Here is a 26,674-nt window from a genome sequence, read left to right as displayed (position 1 = left end):
GGTTTTTAAAATGCGTTTTTTTGTTGTTGTTAAACATACATCCCGAACAAGGCTTACAATATTTAAAGTGAACCAGAGATGAAGCACCTTCATATATTTACCATATACTGTATATCAGTGGGAACATTAGAGAAAACACCTTTCCTGCTCTGAGTCTGTCTTCTCTGATGTCTTTTCAAGCCCAAGCCTGCCCCCTTCTGGCTCTGCTATAATGACTCAGCTATAATGATTCCTGAGCAAAGCCAGACTGACTGCTCAGTCGGGGATTTTATCAGGGCTAATAACAAGCAGGCTGAGCAGTGAAGAATGAAACAGAGAGCAGGGTAGGTGTTTTCTCTAATATTCCCGCTCATATATACGGTAAAATACATTAGGGCGATTCGTCTCTGGTTCACTTTAAGGATACACAAAATATAAAACAAAGCAAATATTTACTTCTACAATTTCATGATCGTCTATAACTATCCCGGTATTCTACCAAGCATAAAACTTTACTTTTGATATCAGAAAATCCAAAAAGTTCCAAGCTCTTAATAATCCTAAAAATAAACAGCGAAGCACTGGCCAAGAGCATGGTTCTCCCCACTCTACCCACCTGCCGCGTGATGTCCCTTCCATCAGTTCTGCTATCCACTCCATAGCAAAAGAACACGACACTAGTAATGTGTCTTTTTAGAGTGTGGGCCCTGCAATGTCTCCCAGTAAAATGCCTTGTACATGTGTCGAAATAACCACACAATCTCCATCTATGCTGCTAAATGTTACTAGGTAGAGTTCTCAGACATTAAACCACAGTAAAAGGTACCCCATGTGTCCACTAATGAATGAAAGAGAAAAGTGCTTACCTCTTGACTGGAATCAATGGAATCAGATGCAGGGCAGGTAGAGGGTTCAGGCGCTGCTGGTTTACTCTTTACTAAGGCATTTGCCAAGTTGGGTTTTGGTTTCAGGCGTCCCCTCATTGGCAGAGATGGCTTCTCCTTACTGAAGGAAACAAATTACATAACATGACAAATCAATCTTTATATTTTTTTATCTACAGACAGCATAGAGTACAGAAAAGCAGTTCATGGAGAACCAGATATCTCAAACTTTTCTTATGTGCATTAACTAAAAATGGAAAGCTGCTCTCTGCTCATACAAGGGTTATTCTTTTTTATGAATCAGTGAGAACTTTTTGCTGCCTGAAGCAAACTTGTGAGGATGCACAAGTTTATTAGAACATTGCTGCAGACAGAGAGATTTTTTTTTATGAACCCTGGGGAGTTCAGGTGAAGGGAGGAAGGAATGGACTGAGTACAGAGAGTCTACACATTCCAAAGTTTATATAATTCCTTATTTGTGTGGTGGGCACATGCAGTCATTAGACCAACGGTACAGAGAACAAACAGATTTTTCTTTTACAACCGGTATTTTTTACGGACCTTTATCAGTTTGCTGCCTCTACAAACCGCGGGCCTGAAAGGTTCAGGTCCCTGCATGGTAAATTCGGCTCTGTTGAGATAACCATGGGAGCTGAAGCTCCAACAATTATGATCAAAAGTGCAAGATGGGACTGTCATTCTGCTACTGGCTGCACTACTGAGTCACTGATCAGACTACCGTATATACTTGCATATAAGCCGACCCGTGTATAAGCCAAGGTACCCACTTTTCCCTCAAAAACCAGGGAAAAGTGATACTCGCGTAAAAGCCCCCATCTCCAGTATAGCCCCCTCCACAGTAGCCAGGTGTGCCCCCAGTACAAGTCACCCTTCCTCCCCATAGTCAGGTGTGCCCCAAGGATGATACAGCTGCGTCTCAAGACGCCACTAGATGGGGTACATAGATATAAGACACAGCGATTGCCACACAGGAAGAATCCCTGATCATTGCACCGCTGACACATTGCTTGCACACTCCACAAGCCAGGGGAGACAGGTAGTCTTGAGCAGCACACTCTGCACACCATGTTGCAGGGGATGGGTGCACGGACACAGCAAGGCGCAAGCTGGTAAGAGCAGGATCAATGGTGCACAATCCTTTCGCTCCTTTGCCATTAATAAAACCCGATCCACCATCAGTTCTGCTCCACTGACTCGCATATAAGCCGAGGGGGTAACTTTCCACACATTTTTTATGCTGAAAAATTAGGTTTATATGCGAGTATATACAGTAAGCATGAACTTAAAAAACTATAAAGCCTGAATTTCCATCCAGCCTGGTTGTTGCATCTTCCACACCACAGAGAGATACTTCCTAAAGTTACAATCAAAATAACATCCAGAGCTTGCACTTTTCAATAGAAATTCAGCAATAGTGTTTATCCTCTCGGGTAAGATTACATTTTCCTCATATACTTACATAGCTTCTTCCTTTGCAGCATCAGAGTGTTGTGGAGCAGAATCAGAGTCTCCTGGCTGTGGCTGGGAAGACTCAGAGGCTGACTCAGTCTCTGCAGGCCCAAGAGGGGGGGCAGAGGCTGGGTCGCTCGTGCTGCTGGAGCCACTACCTGACACTTCTAGAGCTTCGCTGATGAGCTGCAATACAAACAAATGGAGTTTATTCGCACTAACATGTCTCACATAATAGCATAAAAACAGACTCTTATAATGGAATAACAGCCTGATATAACACATACTGAAAACCTGTCTGCCAGTTCATGGCATATCTATTATACATGGCTATTTGGGCATGTAGTGGATAGCACACTTAACTTGCAGCTCTTGACCAAATCTAGGCCAGGATGCCCTCTGTATGTGGTTTGTATGTTCTTCCTGTATTTGCATGGGACTCCTCCAGCCACTCTGGTTTCCTCCCACATTGCAAAAGCATACAGATATGTCCATATTGTAGATTAAAGCCAATGAATTTGAGACCATGACTATAGTAGGGATTAGATTGTGAGCTCCTCTGAAGGACAACTAGCAACATGACTATATACTCTGTAAAGCACTGAGTAAGATGTCAGTGCTATAAAAATACAACAAACAATGACCTTCTCACAGTTTAATGAACTAAGCGCAGCATAATTGCTGTCTCATGTCAAGTGTCCAGGGGAAAGTGAAAGTAAACATTTCAACCATTTAAAGTACTTTTTTTTTTTAAAACACACCTGAAACTGACTGCCCAAAACAATCAATCAAGATCATTTAAAGCATATTTCTACAGTCTGTTCAGCAGGGATCGGAACCAGATCAGTCAGGAGACCGTGTGGGGTCATAGACAAACAAACTAAAGCATACTAGGAAACCACAGTCTAAATGGCACTCTCTCTCTCTCTGCCCACCCCTCACAAGAATAAAAAAAAACAGGTTCCTAATTAGTATGGAGAGTAAGTTTACTTACCTCCTCAGTCACAGCTGTGTCCCCCTTGTGGCTCTGTGTCAGTGTGATGGAATCTTCAGTCACAGCTGTGTCCTCCTTGTGGCTCTGTGTCAGTGAGATGGAATCTTCAGTCACAGTTGTGTCCTCCTTGTGGCTCTGTGTTAGTGTGATGGAATCTTCAGTCATAGCTGTGTCCTCCTTCTGGCTCTGTGTCAGTGTGATGGAATCTTCAGCCTCATTGCTTTCCTCAGTTGTATCCATTTCCTCTGCAGCATAAACCTTCTCCTGTCTGGCCAGTGCCTTTACTGGTATGTTAGGCCTCGGCCTCTGGGATCTGCCTCTTGTAAGAGCAGCATGCTTAACTGAGGGAGCCTTCTGTACATCCTTAGACGTGGACAATTCATCATCCCTAAGGGAAAGTTATTGTACATTATACATAATGCAACTGAAGAACAACCGTAGTTTAATTCAACAAAAGAATATGGTTGAAAAACTGGAGAGAAACATAAAAACAAAAACTCAGCAGTAACGTCTTGAGGCAGGAAACACACTTGACTTTCAGTTTTCTGCGCACGTTTTTCTGCGTACTTTTTCTGCACACCAAGTGTGTTTATATGCAGGAAAACGCACACGTTTTTTCACAGCAGCTGATGTAATTGATAGAGAAAACTGACAAAATCTGCAGAATCAAGATGCAGTATGTCAGTTTTTTTCAGCACGCAAATAACATTAAGTGTGAACTAGGCCATTGATTAACATGAGTTCTCAGTTTTTCTGTGCAGAAAACGCGTACGAAAACAGTCAAGTGTGTTCCCTGCCTGATATTAACCTCCCTGGCGCTATGATTAAAAAGTCTAAAAGCCATGCAGCTTTTTCAAGCTTTTAGGGCTTGTTCACACTGCAAGAGCTTTTCTGAACGCTTTGTGATTCTAAAAGCTCTAGCTAATGTAATGCTATGTGTGTGTTCACACTGGAGCGATGTGACTTTGTAAAATTCCCCCATAGCATTGCATTATCAAGAGCTTATAAAATCTCTAGCACTTAAAAAGCTCTTGAAGTGTGAATCAGCTCTTAGACCCTAAAAACAAGAAAAAAAAAAAGATATAATGTATATACTCGCATATAAGCCTAATTTTTCAGCATAAAAAAAAATGTGCTGAAAAGTTACCCCCTCGGCTTATATGCGAGTCAGTGGAGCAGAACTGATAGTGAATCGGGTTTTATTAATGGCAAAGGAGAGAAAGGATTGTAAACCAGTGATCCTGCTCTTACCAGCTTGCGTCCTGCTGGGTCCGTGCACCACATCGCCTGCAACCATGTGCAGAGTGCGCTGCTCAAGACTACCTGTGTCCCCTGGCTTGTGATGTGGAGCATGCAAGCAATGTGCCAGCGGTGCAATGATCGGGAATTCTTCCTGTGTGGCAATCGCTGTGTCTCATATCTATGTACCCCATCTAGAGGCATCTTGAGACACAGCTGTATCATCCTTGGGGCACACCTGGCTATGGGGAGGAAGGGTGACTTGTACTGGGGGCACATCTGGCTACTGTGGAGGGGGCTATCCTGGGGATGGGGGCTTTTACGCGAGTCTATCACTTTTTCCTGGTTTCTGAGGGAAAAGTGGGTACCTCGGCTTATACACGGGTTGGCTTATATGCAAGTATATACGGTACCACAGAGATATCTGCAGCAGCTCCTGCATATTACCCATTCAGGCACGGGATTACCGCTCTGAGCTGCGGATTTCCGTCCCGAGCCTGACTCGGGATTAGTGCAAGAGGTTAAAATAAAAATCTGCCCAGAACATCCTTCTGCATGTCATACAGGAAGTTAGATAAAATCTCACCAATAGGGGCAGACTGCAATTAATATCCAACAAAAGTTTTCACCCCACCACTGTTTTAACAATCCTCTTTTACATTAAAGAGAACCCGAGGTGGGTTTGAAGAATATTATCTGCATGCAGAGACTGGATCTGCCTATACAGCCCAGCCTCTGTTGCTATCCCAAACCCCCCTAAGGTCCCCCTGCACTCTGCAATCCCTCATAAATCACAGCCACGCTGCTGACAAACAGCTTGTCAGAGCTGGCTGTGTTTATCTCTATAGTGTCAGTCTGCTGCTCTCCCCGCCTCCTGCAGAACTCCAGTCCCCACCTGCATCCCTTCCCTCCCTGCTGATTGGAGGGAAGGGACGGGGGCAGGGACCAGAGCTATGCAGGAGGCGGGGGAGCAGCTGAGACTGACACTACAGATGTAAACACAGCCTCACAGCACGGCTGTGATTTATGAGGGATTGCAGAGTGCAGGGGGACCTTAGTGGGGTTTGGGATAGCAACAGAGGCTGGGCTGTATAGGCAGATCCAGCCTCTGTATGCAGATAACATTCTTTAAACACACCTCGGGTTCTCTTTAATATACTGTGTTTATATCTACAACATTGTGCCATAACAATTTTTTAAATACAGTTTTTTGTTAAAAAAATTATAATCATTATCAAAAGTTATGCTGTAACAACCAGCTCTGAGGTGATGCCAACACTCTTGAAATCCTTTTAAAGGGAAGTCCACCTGCTGTTATCTTGTGTGTGCTTTTATTCCTTTACATATAAAAAGTATTTACTAGCAAAGGGGGACACAGAAGCTCTGTCAAACCTTTGAAGTCCTTTATTTCTGGTCCCCAAAGCATCATAGTGCAGATTACATCCATGACGGCGTAGTGTGGAATGATCAACCCAGTGGCCAAACACACAGCAGTAAAACTCCAACACTGGTACTACTTCCTTTCCACACCACGCAAAACTAAAAGATTTTCTAGGTGCTTCAAATTACAAAACTGACTTGTATAGCCATGAGGAAGCAGTACTCCCTAATGTGAAATCCCGGAAGAGTCACTTTGGGAAGGGAGAGGTGCCACACCCAAACACTGTGTAGCATATAGTATGTTGTTGCATAGGTTTTATGGCATGTCATTTATTACATTCCAATTCCAAATCTGTCAATCATCACTCCTTCATTCTGATATTTACCTAAAACATCTTCAGTAGTTACTTCAAGGAACAACTATTCTGAAATCCCTATTATATACATTTTACAAGATTCCAATTTTGGTTATTAGATTTGCAGCTATACTTACTTAGATACTGGCTCTGATTGACTGGCCACAGCTGAGTCCTCTTCCGGGAGTGTTTTACTATCAATATCAGACACCTAATAATAAACATATAGAAAAATATAACAAAGTAGCAAACCATTATAAACAGTAGAAAGGAGACAGCGCTTGCATCTCTAAATTCTCCTGCTAGCAACAATTTGCCACAGGACACGAGATCTGCTACCACAAGGAAAGCGGTGGTCTCACCAGCCCCATAACTGCTAAAATGTGCCCCTCCCACACACTACCATGCACACTGTGCGGCTCCCCTTCCCCCTGTGACAGTTACTCAATTTAGACAGTCATGCTATGAAGGACAACTGAAGTGAGAAGGATATGGAGGCTGCCATATGCATTTCCTTTTAAGAAATACCAGTTGCCTGGCGATCCTGCTGATCCTCTACCTCTAATACTTTTAGCCAGAGACCCTGAACAAGCATGCAGCAGATCAGGTGTTTCTGACATTATTGTCAGACTTGACAAGATTAGCTGCATGCTTGTTACTGGTGTAGTGCAGACACTACTGCAGCCAAATAGGGCTGCCAGACAACTGGTATTCCTTAAAAGGAAATAAATATGGCAGCCTCCATATACTTCTCACTTCAGTTGTCCTTTAATGCTCATACCTTAAAGAACAACCCCACCTAGCAGCGTTTAGAAGAGTGGGCGGAGAAGGCTGTGGGTATTCAGTTGTCGGATGGTTGGAACTAGCAGCCTGAAAATATGATGTCCTAGCCTGTATATGCATCCCCTGCCCTTCTGCAGAGCTGCTTTTAAACAAACAGTGATGGGAAATTTTGGCACCGGCGGCACCTCGGAGGATTGGGCGCCATGTTAATTGTGGCAATGAGGGAAAATTCAGGCACTAAGGCCGCCAGCTATACAAACTGCAGCTACAAATAATTATCCTCATAGACGCAATTAACATGGGTACCTAAACTCCTGCAGCACCAGATATTTTAAGTGTATTGCAGAGTTATTATGGGGAAGGCGGTTTGGATATTGTTGGAATGGGAGGGATGGTTGGGCATGGGTGGTGGGTCCGTTAGGGTTAGGCATCATTTGGGGGGGGGGGGTTGAGGCGTCTGTTAGTTAGAAATCGTGGGGGGGGGGCTGTCAGAGTTAAGCATTGGTTGGGTGGAGGGCTCATGTGAGTTTGGTTGGGTTTAGCAATTGTGAAATATCGGTAAAATATACCAGTATTTTACTATCAGAATTACCCCTGCTCCATAGCAGAATATCAGTAATTTTACTGATATTTCACGAGCAGTTATTTATTTTGGTGCTCAAATTTCCTCAGCCTTACTACAATGGGCTTTATTCACAATCACAAATGCGGTAAGGGATTTTTACCGCTATATTAACCACTTGAGGACCGTGGTCTTTACCCCCCTTAAGGACCGGCCACTTTTTTTCCATTCAGACCACTGCAGCTTTCACGGTTTATTGCTCGCTCATACAACCTACCACCTAAATGAATTTTGGCTCCTTTTCTTGTCACTAATAAAGCTTTCTTTTGGTGCTATTTGATTGCTTCTGCGATTTTTACTTTTTATTATATTCATCAAAAAAAAGACATGAATTTTGGCAAAAAAATGATTTATTTTTTTAACTTTCTGTGCTGACATTTTTCAAATAAAGTAAAATTTCTGTATACATGCAGCGCGAAAAATGTGGACAAACATGTTTTTGATTAAAAAAAAACCCCAGTGTATATTTATTGGTTTGGGTGAAAGTTATAGCGTTTACAAACTATGGTGCAAAAAGTGAATTTTCCCATTTTCCAGCATCTATGACTTTTCTGACCACCTGACATGTTTCATGAGGGGCTAGAATTCCAGGATAGTATAAATACCCCCCAAATGACCCCATTTTGGAAAGAAGACATCCCAAAGTATTCACTGAGAGGCATAGTGAGTTCATAGAAGATATTAATTTTTGTCACAAGTAAGCGGAAAATGACACTTTGTGACAAAAAAAAAAAAAAAGTTTCCATTTCTTCTAACTTGCGACAAAAAAAAATGAAATCTGCCACGGACTCACCATGCCCCTCTCTGAATACCTTGAAGTGTCTACTTTCCAAAATGGGGTCATTTGTGGGGTGTGTTTACTGTCCTCGCATTTTGAGGGGTGCTAATTTGTAAGCACCCCTGTAAAGCCTAAAGGTGCTCATTGGACTTTGGGCCCCTTAGCGCAGTAAGGCTGCAAAAAAGTGCCACACATGTGGTATTGCCGTACTCAGGAGAAGTAGTATGTGTTTTGGGGTGTATTTTTACACATACCGATGCTGGGTGAGAGAAATATCTCTGTAAATGACAATTTTTTTATTTTTTTTTACACACAATTGTCCATTTAGAGAGATCTTTCTCCCACTCAGCATGGGTATGTGGAAAAATACACCCCAAAACACATTATACTACTTCTCCTGAGTACGGCGATACCACATGTGTGGCACTTTTTTTGCACCCTAACTGCGCTAAGGGGCCCAAAGTCCAATGAGTACCTTTAGGATTTCACACGTCATTTTGAGAAATTTCGTTTCAAGACTACTCCTCACGGTTTAGGGCCCCTAAAATGTCAGGACAGTATAGGAACCCCACAAATGACCCCATTTTAGAAAGAAGACACCCCAAGGTATTCCATTAGTCGTACGGTGAGTTCATAGAAGATTTTATTTTTTGTCACAAGTTAGCGGAAAATGACACTTTGTGAAAAAAACCAATAAAAATCAATTTCCGCTAACTTGTGACAAAAATTAAAATCTTTTATGAACTCACCGTACTAACAGAATACCTTGGGGTGTCTTCTTTCTAAAATGGAGTCATTTGTGGGGTTCCTATACTGTCCTGGCATTTTAGGGGCCCTAAACCGTGAGGAGTAGTCTTGAAACAAAATTTCTCAAAATGACCTGTGAAATCCTAAAGGTGCTCATTGGACTTTGGGCCCCTTAGCGCAGTTAGGGTGCAAAAAAGTGCCACACGTGGTATCGCCGTACTCGGGAGAAGAAGTACAATGTGTTTTGGGGTGTATTTTTACACATACACATGCTGGGTGGGAGAAAGATCTCTGTAAATGGACAATTGTGTGTAAAAAAAAATCAAAAGATTGTCATTTACAGAGGTATTTCTCCCACCCAGCATGGGTATGTGTAAAAATACACCCCAAAACACATTATACTACTTCTACTGAGTACGGCGATACCACATGATTGGCACTTTTTTGCAGCCTAACTGCGCTAAGGGGCCCAAAGTCCAATGAGTACCTTTAGGATTTCACAGGTCATTTTTGTTTCAAGACTACTCCTCACGGTTTAGGGCCCCTAAAATGCCAGGGCAGTATAGGAACCCCACTAATGACCCCATTTTAGAAAGAAGACACCCCAAGGTATTCCGTTAGGAGTATGGTGAGTTCATAGAAGATTTTATTTTTTTGTCACAAGTTAGCGGAAATTGATTTTAATTGTTTTTTTTCACAAAGTGTCATTTTCTGCTAACTTGTGACAAAAAATAAAATCTTCTATGAACTCACCATACTCCTAACGGAATACGCTTGGGTGTCTTCTTTCTAGAATGGGGTCATTTGTGGGGTTCCTATACTGCCCTGGCATTTTAGGGGCCCTAAACCGTGAGGAGTAGTCTTGAAACCAAATGTCGCAAAATGACCTGTGAAATCCTAAAGGTACTCATTGGACTTTGGGCCCCTTAGCGTACTTAGGGTGTAAAAAAAGTGCCACATATGTGGTACCGCCGTACTCAGGAGAAGTAGTATAATGTGTTTTGGGGTGTATTTTTACTCATACCCATGCTGGGTGGGAGAAATAGCTCTGTAAATGACAATTGTTTGATTTGTTTTACACACAATTGTCCATTTACAGAGAGATTTCTCCCACCCAGCATGGGTATGTGTAAAAATACACCCCAAAACACATTATACTACTTCTCCTGAGTACGGCGATACAACATGTGTGACACTTTTTTGCAGCCTAGGTGCGCTAAGGGGCCCAACGTCCTAATCACAGGTCATTTTGAGGCATTTGTTTTTTAGACTACTCCTCACGGTTTAGGGCCCCTAAAATGCCAGGGCAATATAGGAACCCCACAAGTGACCCCATTTTAGAAAGAAGACACCCCAAGGTATTCCGTTAGGTGTATGGCGAGTTCATAGAAGATTTTATTTTTTGTCACAAGTTAGTGAAAAATGACACTTTGTGAAAAAAAACAAAAATCAATTTCCGCTAACTTTTGACAAAAAATAAAATCTTCTATGAACTCGTCATACACCTAACAGAATACATTGGGTGTCTTTTTTCTAAAATGGGGTCAGTTTGTGGGGTTCCTATACCGCCCTGGCATTTTACGGGCCCAAAACCGTGAGTAGCCTGGAAACCAAATGTCTCAAAATGACTGTTCAGGGGTATAAGCATCTGCAAATTTTGATGACAGGTGGTCTATGAGGGGGCGAATTTTGTGGAACCGGTCATATGCAGGGTGGCCTTTTAGATGACAGGTTGTATTGGGCCTGATCTGATGGATAGGAGTGCTAGGGGGAGTGACAGGAGGTGATTGATGGGTGTCTCAGGGGGTGGTTAGAGGGGAAAATAGATGCAATCAATGCACTGGAGAGGTGATCGGAAGGGGGTCTGAGGGGGATCTGAGGGTTTGGCCGAGTGATCAGGAGCCCACACGGGGCAAATTAGGGCCTAATCTGATGGGTAGGTGTGCTAGGGGGTGACAGGTGGTGATTGATGGGTGTCTCAAGGTGTGATTAGAGGGGGGAATAGATGCAAGCAATGCACTGGCGAGGTGATCAGGGCTGGGGCCTGAGGGCATTCTGAGGGTGTGGGCGGGTGATTGAGTGCCCTAGGGGCAGATAGGGGTCTAATCTGATAGGTAGCAGTGACAGGGGGTGATTGATGGGTAATTAGTGGGTGTTTAGGGTAGAGAACAGATATAAACACTGCACTTGGGAGGTGATCTGACGTCGGATCTGCGGGCGAACTATTGGTGTGGGTGATCAGATTGCCCGCAAGGGGCAGGTTAGGGGCTGATTGATGAGTGGCAGTGACAGGGGGTGATTGATGGGTGGCAGTGCCAGGGGGTGATTGATGGGTGGCAGTGACAGGGGGTGATTGATGGGTGGCAGTGACAGGGGGTGATTGATGGGTGATTGACAGGTGATCAGTGGGTTATTACAGGGAAGAACAGATGTAACTAATGCACTGGCGAATTGATAAGGGGGGGTCTGAGGGCAATCTGAGCGTGTAGGCGGGAGATTTGGTGCCCGCAAGGGGCAGATTAGGGTCTGATCTGATGGGTAACAGTGACAGGTGGTGATAGGGGGTGATTGATGGGTAATTAGTGGGTGTTTAGGGTAGAGAACAGATGTAAACACTGCACTTGGGAGGTGATCTGACGTCGGATCTGCGGGCGATCTATTGGTGTGGGTGGGTGATCAGATTGCCCGCAAGGGGCAGGTTAGGGGCTGATTGATGGATGGCAGTGACAGGGGGTGATTGATGGGTGGCAGTGACAGGGGGTGATTGATGGGTGGCAGTGACAGGGGGTGATTGATGGGTGATTGACAGGTGATCAGGGGGATAGATGCATACAGTACACAGGGGGGGGGAGGGGGGGGGGTCTGGGGAGAATCTGAGGGGTGGGGGGGTGATCAGGAGGAGGCAGGGGGCAGGGGGGGGGAGGGGGAATAAAAAAAAAATAGCGTTTACAGATAGTGACAGGGAGTGATTGATGGGTGATTAGGGGGGGTGATTGGGTGCAAACAGGGGTCTGGGGGGGTGGGCAGGGGGGGTCTGAGGGGTGCTGTGGGCGATCTGGGGCAGGGGGGGGGAGAAATCAGTGCGCTTGGGTGCAGACTAGGGTGGCTGCAGCCTGCCCTGGTGGTCCCTCGGACATTTAGACTACCAGGGCAGGAGGTAGCCTGTATAATACACTTTGTAAACATTACCAAGTGTATTATACACGATCGCGGGGTTAACATCCCGCCGGTGCTTCCGTATGGCCGGCGGGATGTTGCGGCGGGTGAGCGGAGACAGGCGCCGGCGGAGGATCGCGTCACGGATGACGCGATCGCTCCGCCCATGCGCTTACAAGGACCGCCGCCTCTGTGGGTGAGCTGGTCCTTGCGGGCTCCACTTCCCGGCCGCCCCTGTGCGTTAGGCGGTCGGGAAGTGGTTAATCGGCAGCGATAATTTCCACATTTTTTCCAGATTCAATTTTGTAAATGTCCAGATGGCCTTATTTCAGTTGGGAATTTACCGCCATTACATTGCCGCATGCAGAAAATGTTTGTGAATAGAGCCCAATGGCTGCGGTTCACATTATAAAGAAAAATGCACTGTAAATTATTTTTATTCCTTCCACTTACAGTAGGTAGTGAAAATCTGACACATCTGGTTTCGGACTGGTCCATCTCATGAGGGATTATCAGTTATCAGATTTCAAACCACTTACTGAACTACGTGAGTAGAGAGACAGCGAGGCACTGCTACTTAAAAGTAACTTACTGAACGGCAGTTGCTCAGTCCCAATGCTAAAATTGTGTGCAAGAGAATAGGGAAGCTGTAATTCCATTCAAAAAGGTTGCCAGTGAACTCAGAATACTGAGGTATATTGAACACCCTTGGACAGAAGTGAGGGGAGTAGGTGAGTCTATAAGCCATCAACATATAGTAAAAGTAAAATAATCACCTTTGCTCATTTCAAATTAACAACCATCCTATTATTGATTATTTGCCTATAAAAACAAAAACCAGTATCAAAAAGGTTCCCTCCCTAAAAACAGGCCTCTTCCAGCCACATGTTCTGCCTGTAGCTGCAGGCTTTGTCAAGCCGCCACTGACAGCATTGTGTTGCCAGCATTGTTTTTAGGGAGGGGACCTTTTTGATACTGTTTTTTATAGGCAAATAATACAATAAGATGGTTGATTGGTAATATGAAATGAGCAAAGGTGATTATTTTACTATGTAGGGAAGCTGCCCTGACATCTTTGTGTAGAGCATTTCCAGGGAGTGCTTTTGTAAAGAATGTAGGTAATATTGGTAATCTCCTATGATCTGTCATCTTTTTACTACCTACTGTAAGGTACAAAAAAAATAAAATAAAAATCGGGGAAAGAGCTATTTATAAAGCATTTCACTCTTCGAGAACTGTACATTTCAGATGCATGCGGTTTAAATTTTACAATTTGTCTTGAAAGCAGTAATTCTACCGTTAGCTGTGACAAGACTCCCTGTATATGCACTTCCCAGTATAGGAGTAGGACTTGAAACCACTAAAAACTTCAAAATACCCACTTTGGGGTACAGGAATTTATGTAAAACAGATTTCTATCTGAAAATGTCTCACCAGCAAGGGCTAATCAGAGAATCATTGGTAATCAACAATTTTATTCCCAAGTTATTCTGCATCCGCTTACCTTACGTCGACGAGTTTGCAGCTTTGGGACAGCGCGTTTTTTTGCTGTTGCCGCCACATCAAGAGTACTGCTTGCTTCTTCTGGTGTTTCATCTTTCAGAGATGTCTCACACAGCTCCTTCAGAAGTCTACAGTACATGCAAGAGGACAGTAAAGGAAATGCAATAACTGGCTAGTGTAGACCCGCCCACTTTACCTCAGCTGAATTTCAAGTTCTTTTCTCCACAGGGTGGCAACAACTCCCCATCATAATTGGGGTACAAGATGTTTTAATGGGTAAAAATCTATAGTGGAAATTGGTTTAAAAATATGAATTTTACAAACTTAAAATAAAAGGTCTTATTTCAGTGTACTAACAGTACTCAATATCATTATTGAAATGGCTCCCCACTCTACAGGAAGCAGTTCCTGAAAGTGCCAGCCCCCAACCAGAAGCGGACTTATATGAGGCAACACTATAAACGAGACTCAAGAATGAACCACTGGTGCAGCATTAAAGAGGAAGAGATATAGTTAGTAGTATATTCCAGCAATAGTCAAACAGGAATGGATGGATGTGCAGGCTGAATTTAACAACAGTATACCTCAGTAATAGTCAAAGCAGAATAGGTGTGGAGGCAAATTGTGGTGCAAGTATATTCAATCAACAGTCAAAAAGGAACAGGTGTATAGGAAGGATTGTAGTGCAGTATTCCCCAGCAACAGTCGGGGAGGAACAAGTATACAGGATGGATTATATCTGCAGTATATCCCAGTAAGAGTGACAAGAGGAACAGGAGTACGGGAAAGGTTATAGCTTCAGTATATTCCAGCAAGCTTCAAGGAGGAGAAGATTACTACAAAGGGACACAATCCTAGTGAAAAAGTGGATTAAAGGAAACACAAAACGAGGGTGATATTGAGCAGGCCAGGTCGGTGGCTTCTGCACATGCACAAGTGCGCGGCCACGCCACTCACAGTTGGGAGGCAGAAGAACTGTGCCTGTGCAGAAGGCATCCTGCCACAGGAGCTCAGAAACCGCCAACCCGCCACTATGGAGGGGACCCCGGGAGACTGCCTGAGAGCTGAACTGCTGCGAGGGACACATAGGCTTCTAGGGGCTGGAGGAAGCCCCAGGTAAGTATATCTTAATTGGTCCAAACACCAGCTATTCCAGGCTCATGATATTGCTACAGTGCGAAAGTTATGGAAAGACTGAACTCCTGAGCTCCTGTAAAATCTCCTAACGTATCTGTGAAGCCCAATTTCCAAACATATATCTATAAGGCCGAGGCACAATCACATGAATAACTGGTGTCCACCAGCAAATGTTATGTCAGAGGAGTGCAGGCACACTCTCATACTGCTTACTCTCTTATGGGTCCCACTTTAACACGCCCTGAATCACTGAACCATGCTAAGCAGCCCCCCCCCCCCCCCCCCCCCCAAGACCTGCTTGCCATGGCAGCCCCAAACACTGTATCAAGTATAAACCATTATAAAAAATAATAAAGTATAAATGTATAGCATACCTAGTTAAATCATCAGGCTCTGAATCACAGTCGCTTTCTTCACTGAAGAGAACCAGAAAGTCATCGGCTTGTGTGATACACTGTGACAACAGGCTGGCTTCCCCAGCTTCAGTGGAGACCTGCGAAGCATCCTCTGTATTATCTGATATAGTCAGGTTTTCAGCTTGTGGAACAAAAATAAAGAAATAAGATCCAAATGGCAAATAGTTAAGCGCATCACGAAGCACCAAGGCAAATTCAGACCTACAAGACCTGTAAACTCCTTCAATTGGCCTCAATTCACTAAGCAGTTTAGACTAGTCTACTGATGGTTTGGTGTAAATCAGTCGCATCAAAAGGGATTTCACTAATAATAATTATTGAATGTATTAGACCTGGTCTAAAACATTCAGTAATTACACAATTCACAAAGGCTAACAAGGAGTAACCACACCCACTTTTTCTGACAGAGATTAGACCAGCTTATTTCTGTCGGTAGAGTACTTCTGTGAGGTATTTTAGACGTGAGGATGGACCTTTTTGAATTATGCAGGAGATTAATTGTATCCAGAGGAGAACTCGTCAGAGGAGAAGGATGTCAGTCATAGCTACTCGTATCTTTAGACCTTGTACGGTAATTAGACCCCATTACTGAATGTTTTAGACCAGGTCTAAAACATTTAGTAATTATTACTGAATTCCCTTTTGATGCGACTGATTGCTAGTTTACACCAAACCATTAGTAGACTAAGTAGACTAGTCTAAACTGCTTAGTGAATTGAGGCCATGGAAGAGATGAAGAGCAGATTAAAAACAGGTGTGCAGCAATTCCTCCTCAGCACACCATAGGTGACTAGATCCAAATGAAAGCAAGACATTTTGAATCATGTTGCATGTATACAGCTGTGTGCTTCAACAACTTGTCAGCAAGGATGTCATACAGGATGCGAGTCTGATGAAGGAGGAATAGCCATCAGTAAAAGCAAACATTTTGAATCGGGACAATGCCATTTATTAGCTAACTTAAAAAAAAAAAAAAAGAGTAAGCTTTCGGCTAACACGGCACAGTACCCTACCGCTACAGGATCCAAAATAACAATACTCAAAAAGAAAAAAAAAAACTTAATTCCACACTGGACTTACATTTTGAAGTCAATTCGTCCATTTGACGGCTCTGTTCACTATCAATATCATTTTCAAGATCTTTAGTGTCCGATTTCTTTTTTCGAGTTTTTCTTTTCTTTTCTCGTACCTTTTCTTCTGCAGCGGGCTGTACCTCTTCAGGGTTCTCATCATTTGCTGCCAAGTCTGAGCTGCCATCTTTGTTTCAGGAACAGCTTTTTCTGCGTGGATAATAAAATACAAGGATCGATATAGGTTACTTCATACGGATGACCAAATGGCAAGGGACTCAGATGTGCTTATGGGGCTGGAGGAAGCCCTCGGTAAGTATCAAATCTTTCTTGTTATACGTCTCTGGTTTCTTTAAGAGAGCCTAACCATTTCAAATCAGAGAAGTTCCAATCTTGCTTTTACTTCTCTGCACATATTGTATTTGAAGGTTTAAAATAAACACAACCTGACTTAAATGTTGTTCAGGAAGCATTTACTTGAACATTACAGCAGACATCGGCGTTTCAGGGCAAGCCCACAGCCAGCGGCCGGAGAAATGGAACAGACAATGTTCCAGAGGTACATGGATCCAGCATGACCATACCTTTGTGCTTACTTTTTGTAGCTTTGCCTCAGGTCAGGTGTACTTTAAATGCAAGAAGGATGCTAACTTCTTGCCACTGCTTTACTTTGCAGCTCTCTTGATGACACAGTCAGAGAGACTGATAAGAATAATATATCTAGGCACATAACAGTACCTGCTGTGACACAACACTGCTACGCAATACATTCACTGACAACAGAATCACCAAGAAAGCAAACAAATGCACTGGCAGACACAAGAAACATTTCCCTAACAACAGATTTCTAAATCTGTATCACTACCTCCATCTTTCAGATAACTCTGATATTTATACCTACAGACTGCTGACTCCTAATCCCAATAACTGCGACGCATGAACCTGAAATTATTAATTAGGAAATAGTGGAGGTCACCTAACTAGTGTTGTAGAGATAGGGTTGCCTATCCACAATGACAAATTCCATTTGGCAAGGAAAACATTCCACAGACCGTATATTTATGTGGACTGAAAATAACAATTTGACTTACTGAATGGCAAGCCTGTTGTGCTTCAGCAATGAACCTTATGCTGGCAATACACAACAAGTTTTTTGGGCAGATCGATGGCTCGATAGATTATTTTCAACAGGTCCGATGTGATTGCAATTATTTTTCTGATCGATTTCCTGATACCGGTAGAAGTGAATGAAATCGATCAGTAAATCTGCCAAAAAAAACTCATTGTGTATTTCCAGCATTAGGGTGGGTTTCACTAGAGCCAAGTGTCTGTCTCCAAGACATCCGCCGGCAATTGTGCAAGTGAGATTACACATCCAAATCCATCTAGCTGCGCCCTCCTTGATACTTGCAGGAGACAAGAGACTGGTGGGGAGAAGGAGGAGACTGGTGGGGAGCAGGTGAAGGAAAAGGAGCTGGGGGTTTCTGTAGAGACTTTACCCTATTGCTCAAAATTATGTAAAAGGATTGTTTTTGTATAAAAAAGAAAAAGTATTAAATTATACCATTGATCAGCTCAGCATCATTAATGGATACCGAGGTGACATGTGACATGATGAGATAGACATGGGTATGTACAGTGCCGAGCACACAAATAACTAGGCTGTGTTCCAGCGGCTTACCAAGGGCGTTTGACACCCGGTGCTGGTTATTATAAGACACCCCCCCACCACCATCCCCCCCCTCCCAACTCCCTCCCCCAAAAATAAGGAGCGAGTGTGGCATACTAAGCGTGCCACGGTGGGTAATGCCAGGTATAGGTGCTCCCTGTATAGTAAAGTGGGCAGCATTTCACCAGAAATTATATTTAAGTTCATAGATTTTAGCTCTGGCATACTTCAATTAATGTGTGGATTAAAAACAATAAAACAGTTAAAACTTAAAAAAGTAGATTTAAACAAAATAAAACTGTGGAATATCTTTAAGGGAACCAGAGATCATGTAAAGAAAAGCTGTTATACATACCTGGGGCTTCCTCCAGCCCCATACGCGCTGATCGATCCCACGCCGCCGTCCACTGCTGCCTGCAACTACAAGAACCGGCTCCCGTCGCTGACGTCATCAGAGCCCAGGCTACGCAGGAGAACTGCTCCCTCTACGTATCTCTCGAGCGGCTGCTGCAGAGGTACGCAAAGAGCGCACTTCTGCTACGCTAGACCGAGTCAGACTGACGGAAGAGCGGGGAGCCGGGTTCTCGTTGTTGCGGGCAGCGGAGGATGGCGGTATGGGATCGATCAGCGCGTATGGGGCTGGAGGAAGCCCCAGGTATGTATAACAGCTTTTCTTTACATGATCTCTGGTTCTCTCTAAGTCATTTTTAGGAGAAGGAAGATAGATTGCCTTGCCGACTGATCCACGCCGATTGGCGTGAACGTAGCAGCAGCCCAGACCACTCCACGCCGATTGGCGTGAAGTCGTGGGGCGGGGTTTTGCAGGAAATAGCACGAGCATCTCCACTAGAATGAGAGTGTTACAGTGTACAGCGCTGCGATCTACATCAGCGCTGTACTGGGGACAGGCGTGTGACACGGCTGTCCCCCTGGGAGGCAGGAGAGCAATCGGCTCTCATAGGCTGATGTCTATGAGGGCCGATCGCGATAATTGGCTGGCGGGGGGAGGGAGCTGTACAAAAATGTTAAAGATACAGTAGCATTTCTTAAAAAAAAAAAAAAAAAAAAAAGCATCCTGGGAGCAATCACAGCCCACCAACAGAAAGTTCTGTTGGTGAGCAGAAAGTGGTGGAATCACTTGTGTGCCAAGACGTACAGCCCTGCAGCGAGGCCTTAAAGCTGCAGTGGCCTAAATTGAGAAAAATAGCCTGGTCACTAGGGGGTGTAAGCCTATGGTCCTGAAGTGGTTAACCCAAAAAGCAGAACAAACTCTTGAGCTAGAAGTTGCTTTATTCTCTGCCAACTGATAACATAAAAAATCAAGATGTATAAAGAAATAGGTCTCACTTTTCCTTTTCGTCTTTGTTCCTTTTTAGGCAGCAAACTATCTTCCTCTGAGACTTGTTTTGCTCATTGTTTTTCTTCCTGGTCCTCTTCTTTTTCCGGGCACATTTTCAGACCCCGGTAAGCATTCTTGACACTCAGGGAGTCCTCATTCTCCTTTTCTTCTATCCCAGCATCGGCTTCTTCTCCATCTGACAGATAGGCAGATTCCCATCACTGAGAATTTCTTCTGCTGCAGCTTTGTCTGCAAGGAAAAGTACATCTCAGTCTAACCGTCTTCAGGTCAAAAGCTAAACACATGACTAAATACAGAGAGAGATAGCCCGAGTCCCACCGTAGCAGCATAGAAGAGTTCAGTTTGGAGAGAGTTGCTTGGGAGTGAAGCCAAATTCCCAACAACAAAAATCACTAATCCTTTACACACGATTACAAGCACAGAGACTTACTGCATAAGAGAACAAAAATGCAGTGCATTTACAATATACAATCTGTAAGAACTGCCAAGAAAGCAATTCTCTTACATAACCATACATGATTAAGAACCTTGCACTACAAGAGATTATAGTGCCCTTCAGCCCGACCACTTCTCCCTTCCACCATACTAGATGATGCTTCCAATCGCTTAACTGTCCAAAATCAGACAGAAGTTAATTTGGGCTTGTGGAGGTCAACAGATTGACTTGCTGACTCAAAGTGACTGAATCTGCCTGGAAATCATCGGTGTGTATGACCATTTTAATAGTGTTAAGCATTGTCCGATATCCTCTGAAAACTGGTTTCACCGTATGGAAGGGGTCAAAAGTGGGGTAAGGTTTGTGTATTCAGGCCTCTTATTTCAAATGTTCTGATCAGGAAAAAGGGTACTTTAAAGCGGATCCGAGATGAAAAACTAACTATAACAAGTAACTTGTCTATATATCTTATCTAAAGTTTAGATGGTTTTCACATCAAATCTAGCTGCAAACAGTTTAATAGAATATGATTATTTCTTCCTGTGATACAATGACAGCAGCCATGTTGTTTGTAAACATTACACATAGCAGGCTTATCTGTATCTTGAGCCATCAGCCTAATACCCTCTCCTTCTCCCTCCTCCCCTCTGCCTCTGAAATCAATGGCTAGTAACACCTCCCCCTTCTCCTGCCCAAACTGAGCTCCCATGAGCCCTTGCTACTGCCAAGGCTCTCTGAAATCCTGTGGGCGTGCTTTTTTTAGTTTATAGGGAATTCGAGTATTAAAACAAAAACAAAAAGTATTTGGCTTGAGGAATGCCCTATAAACTATAGTAAAGGAACACAATCATGCAATGTGTAAAAGTTCACCTCGGATCCACTTTAACCAGCCGGGCGGTATGGACGAGCTCAGCTCGTCCATTACCGCCGGAGGCTGCCGCTCAGGCCCTGCTGGGCCGATTTGCATTAAAAAATAAAAAGCAGCACACGCAGCCGGCACTTTGCCAGCCGCGTATGCTACCTCCCGCAGCCGCCCTGGCGATCTTAATAGAACGCCAGGGTGGTTAACAATTTAAGGTAATCTGGTGTAATAAATCATTGTAAAATTACGTAAATATGAAATGGTAACATTTAATATTTTAAATACATGGAATGCCACTTCTCTCAATGATCACTGTATCCTACTTTGGTTTTATCCAAGTCGTCCACTTCTGTATTACAGCAAAGCCGGCACAAGCGGGCTGGATGCTGGATACATGTGCTTGCTGCAAACAGTCAAAAATAGCTTGAACCTCACCCATGCAGCAGAAACTACTTACCGATCCTTCCAACGTCCTTTGTGTACGACTCACGCATAGATCAGTAAGTAGTTTATGCTCTGCATACCCCCAAAACTTCAGTCCCTGTTATCTCCTCAGGCATGTCAGTCAGTTGAGACTTCCGGTTGCCCGAGTTACGGATATCGGGGATTTTGCTGTACTGGGTCTCCGGTGATTTATTGGCTGCCTTGTATTCTTATTTGAAATCCCAATAAAAACTTACTGAAGTGTTTTCATGTGAAAAAAAACCTGCATAGACTCAAAGTCTTCTGTGCTTTACGAAGTACAAAGTCATGCCACTAAAGGTGCTGCTCACAGAGTACTTCCAGAGTAAAACTGAGAGAGCCTGTAATGCAAGACTAGTACTGCTGCCAGGATTGGCGAGTTGTAGTATTAATCACTTATCCGCCCATAACTCATTAAAGACAGAAACTCTGCCCGCCTCCTCGGCAAAGCCACCGTGGTGGGATTCTTCTAAACTCTTCCGAAGCTGTGGCCACCCTCACCTGTGTCGTCTTGGCCTACTTCACTGGAAGTAGTCTAAACTGTGAGGCACAGTTAGTGGCATGACTACGTACTTTGTAAAGCGCAGCAGAAGGCTTAGGCTCTATTTTGCAGCCTCTCTATTTTTCACTGGATCTACACTTTATTGCCATCATAGTCACAGGCTAATTGTTCAAGTCAACCAATTAACCTTTATTTTTAGAATGTGGGAGGAAACCAGCGTGCGTGAAGAAACCCCCATAAACAAGACCGAACATTCAAAAAACACACAAAAACATTTGAATCACTTGTTTCTCTCAGGTTTTTCCTACGTGATATTTTCACACATTATCAATAAAATGCCTTTTAACCACTTTTGCTGCTGTCAGTAGTATATATATGCCCTGCAGGACTTCAGTTCCCGCACAGGGGTGTAGATATATTGCCCTCGCCGTGATCGCCGCTGTGCGCGTGCGCCTGTGCGTGATCTCGCCGCCACCCCTTAGTCTACAGATCAGTGAATGGGAAACCAGTTCCATCATTTTTGCAATTATGGGCTTGTAATTAGTGATGGAAGCAAAACAGAAAAAATACACCTTTATTTCCAAATAAAATATTGTCGTCATACATTGTACTAGGGAAATATTTTAAATGTTGCAATAACCATGTGGGTTTTAACCACAGTAGAACATTTTATTTTGAAATTATAATGGCCGAAAATTGAGAAAATGATTTTTTTCCATTTTTTTCTTATTCCAATTAAAATGCATTTAGAATCAGATTAGAATCTCCTAGGAGAAAAGTGAATTGAATGAGGGCCATGGATAGAGGAACTCCCTGCTAAGACTGAAGACTTACCTTTCTTCTTGCGTGGCTTTCTTGCTTTTTTCTCCCGTGGCTTTCTGATTCTTGGTGCCTTCGGCTTTTTCTTTCCTTCCTCAAGAGCTTTTTCAAGATGTTTTGCAAAAAAATCCAAGTCCAAGGTCACTTTTTCTCCTGTTATCCAAATAAAAGCAAAGTTCTAGAGATTATGGAAAGGAGCGTGTAGGATGATGTACTTTTAATCAATTATATAATCATGTCTCATCCAATTACCAGTGATATTGTATATACAAGTTATTACGTATATAGTACAGTGCCCATTGCCAGTATGGGAAAAGTTAACATTCCTTTATTTTGGCTATTTCCTTGACTACTGACCATTTCCTTTTATGGAACATTCCTTTAAGTATATGTAATATACCTTGCTGAGCAAATGACCATAACCTTATAAGGCTATGGCCTGAAGTGAAGACTACTTAGGATTGGTTGGGACTATGTCTGTCTAAAATGTGTATAAAAAGGGGCCAACACCCTATTATCTTTGGCCTTGATGGGATTGCTGTTGCCAGCAGCATTGCTCGGGTCCCCGTACCTGAGATGCCTATAAGGGCATATGGGGCCCCTCAGGACTATGTGTGAACTTATCTGATTGAGCTAAAAGACAACTGGACATTTGACCATCATTCTGTAGTTAAGTATTTATTCATTAAATGCTATCTTTTACACATAAGAGCTGTCTGTGAGTTATTTTTATATGCTCTGAAACTGAACCTACAATAAATAAAAAAAGTGTCTGGGTGACAAATAGGTGTTTTGTGTACAGGTTTTGTGTAATTCACATTACATTGTGGCACAAGCAACACGTGTTTTTTGAAGTTTGAGGCTGTTCTTGTTTCTTTTTCAAAATAATGGCTACTTGCAGTTCTGCTGATTTCTGTTTCATGAAACCTGGAGCAGCATGTATCCATTGGTAAAGCCAGACTGGAGTCAGATCAAATCAGAAGATATAGATAAGATAGATATAAAAAAAATATATATATTTAGGTTTCCTTTAATACAGCCACGTGTGCAGAACACAGTAACTGGACAAGGACGGTTAAGGACGGTTAGTCCGAAACATGTCAGCCTTTGATGTGCGCCTTGGCTTGGATATGTTCGTTTAATAAAGGTTATACTCTTCTGACAAGTGCGGACCCCTTTCATCTTTCATGTGTGCAGAACAGGTATAAGCTGAATGCCTGCCTTAATACTGGCTGCCCAGGTGACTTCAGCCATATCCCAGACACAGCCGCTAGCCTGCTAGTGATTGTACAAGTACTAAATGTGAATGTAGGCTGAGAATATGCAGATTATCCAAACACTAAACTGTCAGGAAAGAAAATTCTCCTTGAAGACAAAATTGGTGCAGCTCAAAATGATGCAGCTTTACCAGGAAGGGGGATCAAAACCCTGCCAGAGGTAAAGCTACCCGTATTTCACACCGTATAAGACGCTCCGGAATATAAGACGCACCTAGGTTTAGAGGGCAAAAACCAGGGAAAAAAAATATAAATTAAACCTGGTGCGTCCATATTTCAGGAGCGTCTTGTACATGACCTCCCCCAAATGGTGCCCTCCTGTGTCCCCACGTCTCTCCCAGGTGTCCCCCTGTCACCCCCAGATGTCCCCCTGTACCCCCAGGTGTCCCCCTGTACCCCCCCCCCCCCCCAAGTGTCAGCAGCCCGTCTCCCCCCAAGTGTCAGCAGCCCAGCAGCCTGTCTCCCTCTAAGCGTCAGCAGCCCGTCTCCCCGCAAGCGTCAGCAGCCCGTCTCCCCGCAAGCGTCAGCAGCCCGTCTCCCCGCAAGCGTCAGCAGCCCGTCTCCCCGCAAGCGTCAGCAGCCCGTCTCCCCGCAAGCGTCAGCAGCCCGTCTCCCCGCAAGCGTCAGCAGCCCGTCTCCCCGCAAGCGTCAGCAGCCCGTCTCCCCGCAAGCGTCAGCAGCCCGTCTCCCCGCAAGTGTCAGCAGCCTGTCTCCCCACAAGTGTCCTCCTCCATTCTGTGTCTCGCTGTGAGGTGTCCCGCTGTGAGGTGTCCCCACGCCCCCCGCTTGTCTATCCCCCCCTCCTGTGTCGCCGGGTCCCCCCCCCCATGTAAGAAGTGGCAGAAGCTTGCCTATTCCATCTTGCCCGCGGCGATTGAAGACATCTGGCTCATGCGTGCGGCTTCCTCTAGTGCCGGCTTGTAATGCCGCGTCATCAGTGTCCCCCTGTACCCCCAGGTGTCCTGCTTTCTCCCCATGTCCGCCTGTCTCCCCCCAAGTGTCAGCAGCCTGTCTCCCCCCAAGTGTCAGCAGCCTGTCTCCCCCCAAGTGTCAGCAGCCTGTCTCCCCCCAAGTGTCAGCAGCCTGTCTCCCCCCAAGTGTCAGCAGCCTGTCTCCCCCCAAGTGTCAGCAGCCTGTCAGCCCTATGTGTCCTCCTCCATTCTGTGTCCCGCTGTGAGGTGTCCCCATGCCCCCCCGCTTGTCTATCCCCCCCTCCTGTGTCGCCGGGTCCCCCCCATGTAAGAAGCAGCAGAAGCTTACCTCCTCCATCTTGCCCGCGGCGATTGAAGACATCCGGCTCCTGTGTGCGGCTTCCTCTAGTGCCGGCTTGTAATGCCGCGTCATCAGTGTCCCCCTGTACCCCCAGGTGTCCTGCTTTCTCCCCATGTGTCCGCCTGTCTCCCCCTAAGTGTCAGCAGCCTGTCTCCCCCCAAGTGTCAGCAGCCTGTCTCCCCCCAAGTGTCAGCAGCCTGTCTCCCCCCAAGTGTCAGCAGCCTGTCTCCCCCCAAGTGTCAGCAGCCTGTCTCCCCCCAAGTGTCAGCAGCCTGTCTCCCCCCAAGTGTCAGCAGCCTGTCTCCCCCCAAGTGTCAGCAGCCTGTCTCCCCCCAAGTGTCAGCAGCCTGTCTCCCCCCAAGTGTCAGCAGCCTGTCTCCCCCCAAGTGTCAGCAGCCTGTCTCCCCCCAAGTGTCAGCAGCCTGTCTCCCCCCAAGTGTCAGCAGCCTGTCTCCCCCCAAGTGTCAGCAGCCTGTCTCCCCCCAAGTGTCAGCAGCCTGTCAGCCCTATGTGTCCTCCTCCATTCTGTGTCCCGCTGTGAGGTGTCCCCCACGCCCCCCGCTTGTCTATCCCCCCCTCCTGTTTCGCCGGGTCCCCCCATGTAAGAAGCGGCAGAAGCTTACCTCCTCCATCTTGCCCGCGGCGATTCAAGACATCCGGCTCCTGTGTGCGGCTTCCTCTAGTGCCGGCTTGTAATGCCGCGTCATCAATTACGCGTCATTACAAGCCGGCACTAGAGGAAGCCGCACACAGGAGCCGGATGTCTTCAATCGCCGCGGGCAAGATGGAGGAGGTAAGCTTCTGCCGCTTCTTACATTGGGGAACCAGCGACACAGGAGGGAGGAATAGACAAGCGGGGGCAAGGGGGAACGCAGACACACAGGCACGGCAGGGAATCCCCGATGACGGCGGGTCGGCGGTTCGTATCGGCGGGCGTCCATAAGTCGGGGATTCCCTGCCTTTGCCGTATAAGACGCAGGGACTTTTTCTCCCCATTTTTTGGGGAGAAAAAGTGCGTCTTATACGGCGGAAAATACGGTAATACTGGTGCCAAATAATAACTAAGAAACAAAAAGGTCACATTGTACAAGAATTTATCAGGGATTAAAAAACAGAAAGCCTTACTAAAAGCCTTGTCTATCCGCCAACCATTTGCTCTTTCTTCTCTCTTGAATTTATTCTGAAAAAAACAAACAAAAAAACAAAAAAAATCAATGTTACATCAGACCAGTAATGAATACAAGCCCCATTTCTTACACCACAGCCACGTTTACAACTGCAACCTAGAAACGTGCGTGAAGTTTGGATACAGATAATAATGCAGCTGACATTAGTAATGTAGCGGAAAGTGAAACATTCACACAGCAGGGCACATGGCTGTGCTCATACCTGACTGGAAAGAGGGCAGTGCTGTGAGCTGCAAAAATTCTGGTGTCTCAACTTGTGCCTGTCCCCAGACAATGCACTGGCCCTGGTCTAAGGGGGGACTCTAGGCAGTTGT

General features: G+C 44.8%; 1 protein-coding gene across 1 annotated transcript in view; it reads right to left on the bottom strand.

Annotated features, from left to right (window-relative positions):
• BDP1 (B double prime 1, subunit of RNA polymerase III transcription initiation factor IIIB) overlaps window positions 1-26,674 on the bottom strand; it is a 181,172-nt gene that overhangs the window by 107,409 nt on the left and 47,089 nt on the right. The window contains exons 8-17 of the mRNA XM_068261235.1: window positions 26,299-26,353; window positions 22,640-22,777; window positions 19,694-19,771; window positions 16,525-16,707; window positions 15,403-15,565; window positions 13,893-14,019; window positions 6,440-6,513; window positions 3,328-3,715; window positions 2,344-2,519; window positions 846-984 (exon numbers count right to left, since the gene is read on the bottom strand). Of these exons, the coding sequence (XP_068117336.1) occupies window positions 846-984; window positions 2,344-2,519; window positions 3,328-3,715; window positions 6,440-6,513; window positions 13,893-14,019; window positions 15,403-15,565; window positions 16,525-16,707; window positions 19,694-19,771; window positions 22,640-22,777; window positions 26,299-26,353 (1,521 nt within the window). The remainder of the gene's footprint in view (window positions 1-845; window positions 985-2,343; window positions 2,520-3,327; window positions 3,716-6,439; window positions 6,514-13,892; window positions 14,020-15,402; window positions 15,566-16,524; window positions 16,708-19,693; window positions 19,772-22,639; window positions 22,778-26,298; window positions 26,354-26,674) is intronic.

Source organism: Hyperolius riggenbachi, chromosome 1 (assembly GCF_040937935.1).
Source record: "Hyperolius riggenbachi isolate aHypRig1 chromosome 1, aHypRig1.pri, whole genome shotgun sequence".
Classification (NCBI taxonomy): domain Eukaryota; kingdom Metazoa; phylum Chordata; class Amphibia; order Anura; family Hyperoliidae; genus Hyperolius; species Hyperolius riggenbachi.
This window is presented reverse-complemented; position numbering and strand designations above follow the sequence as displayed.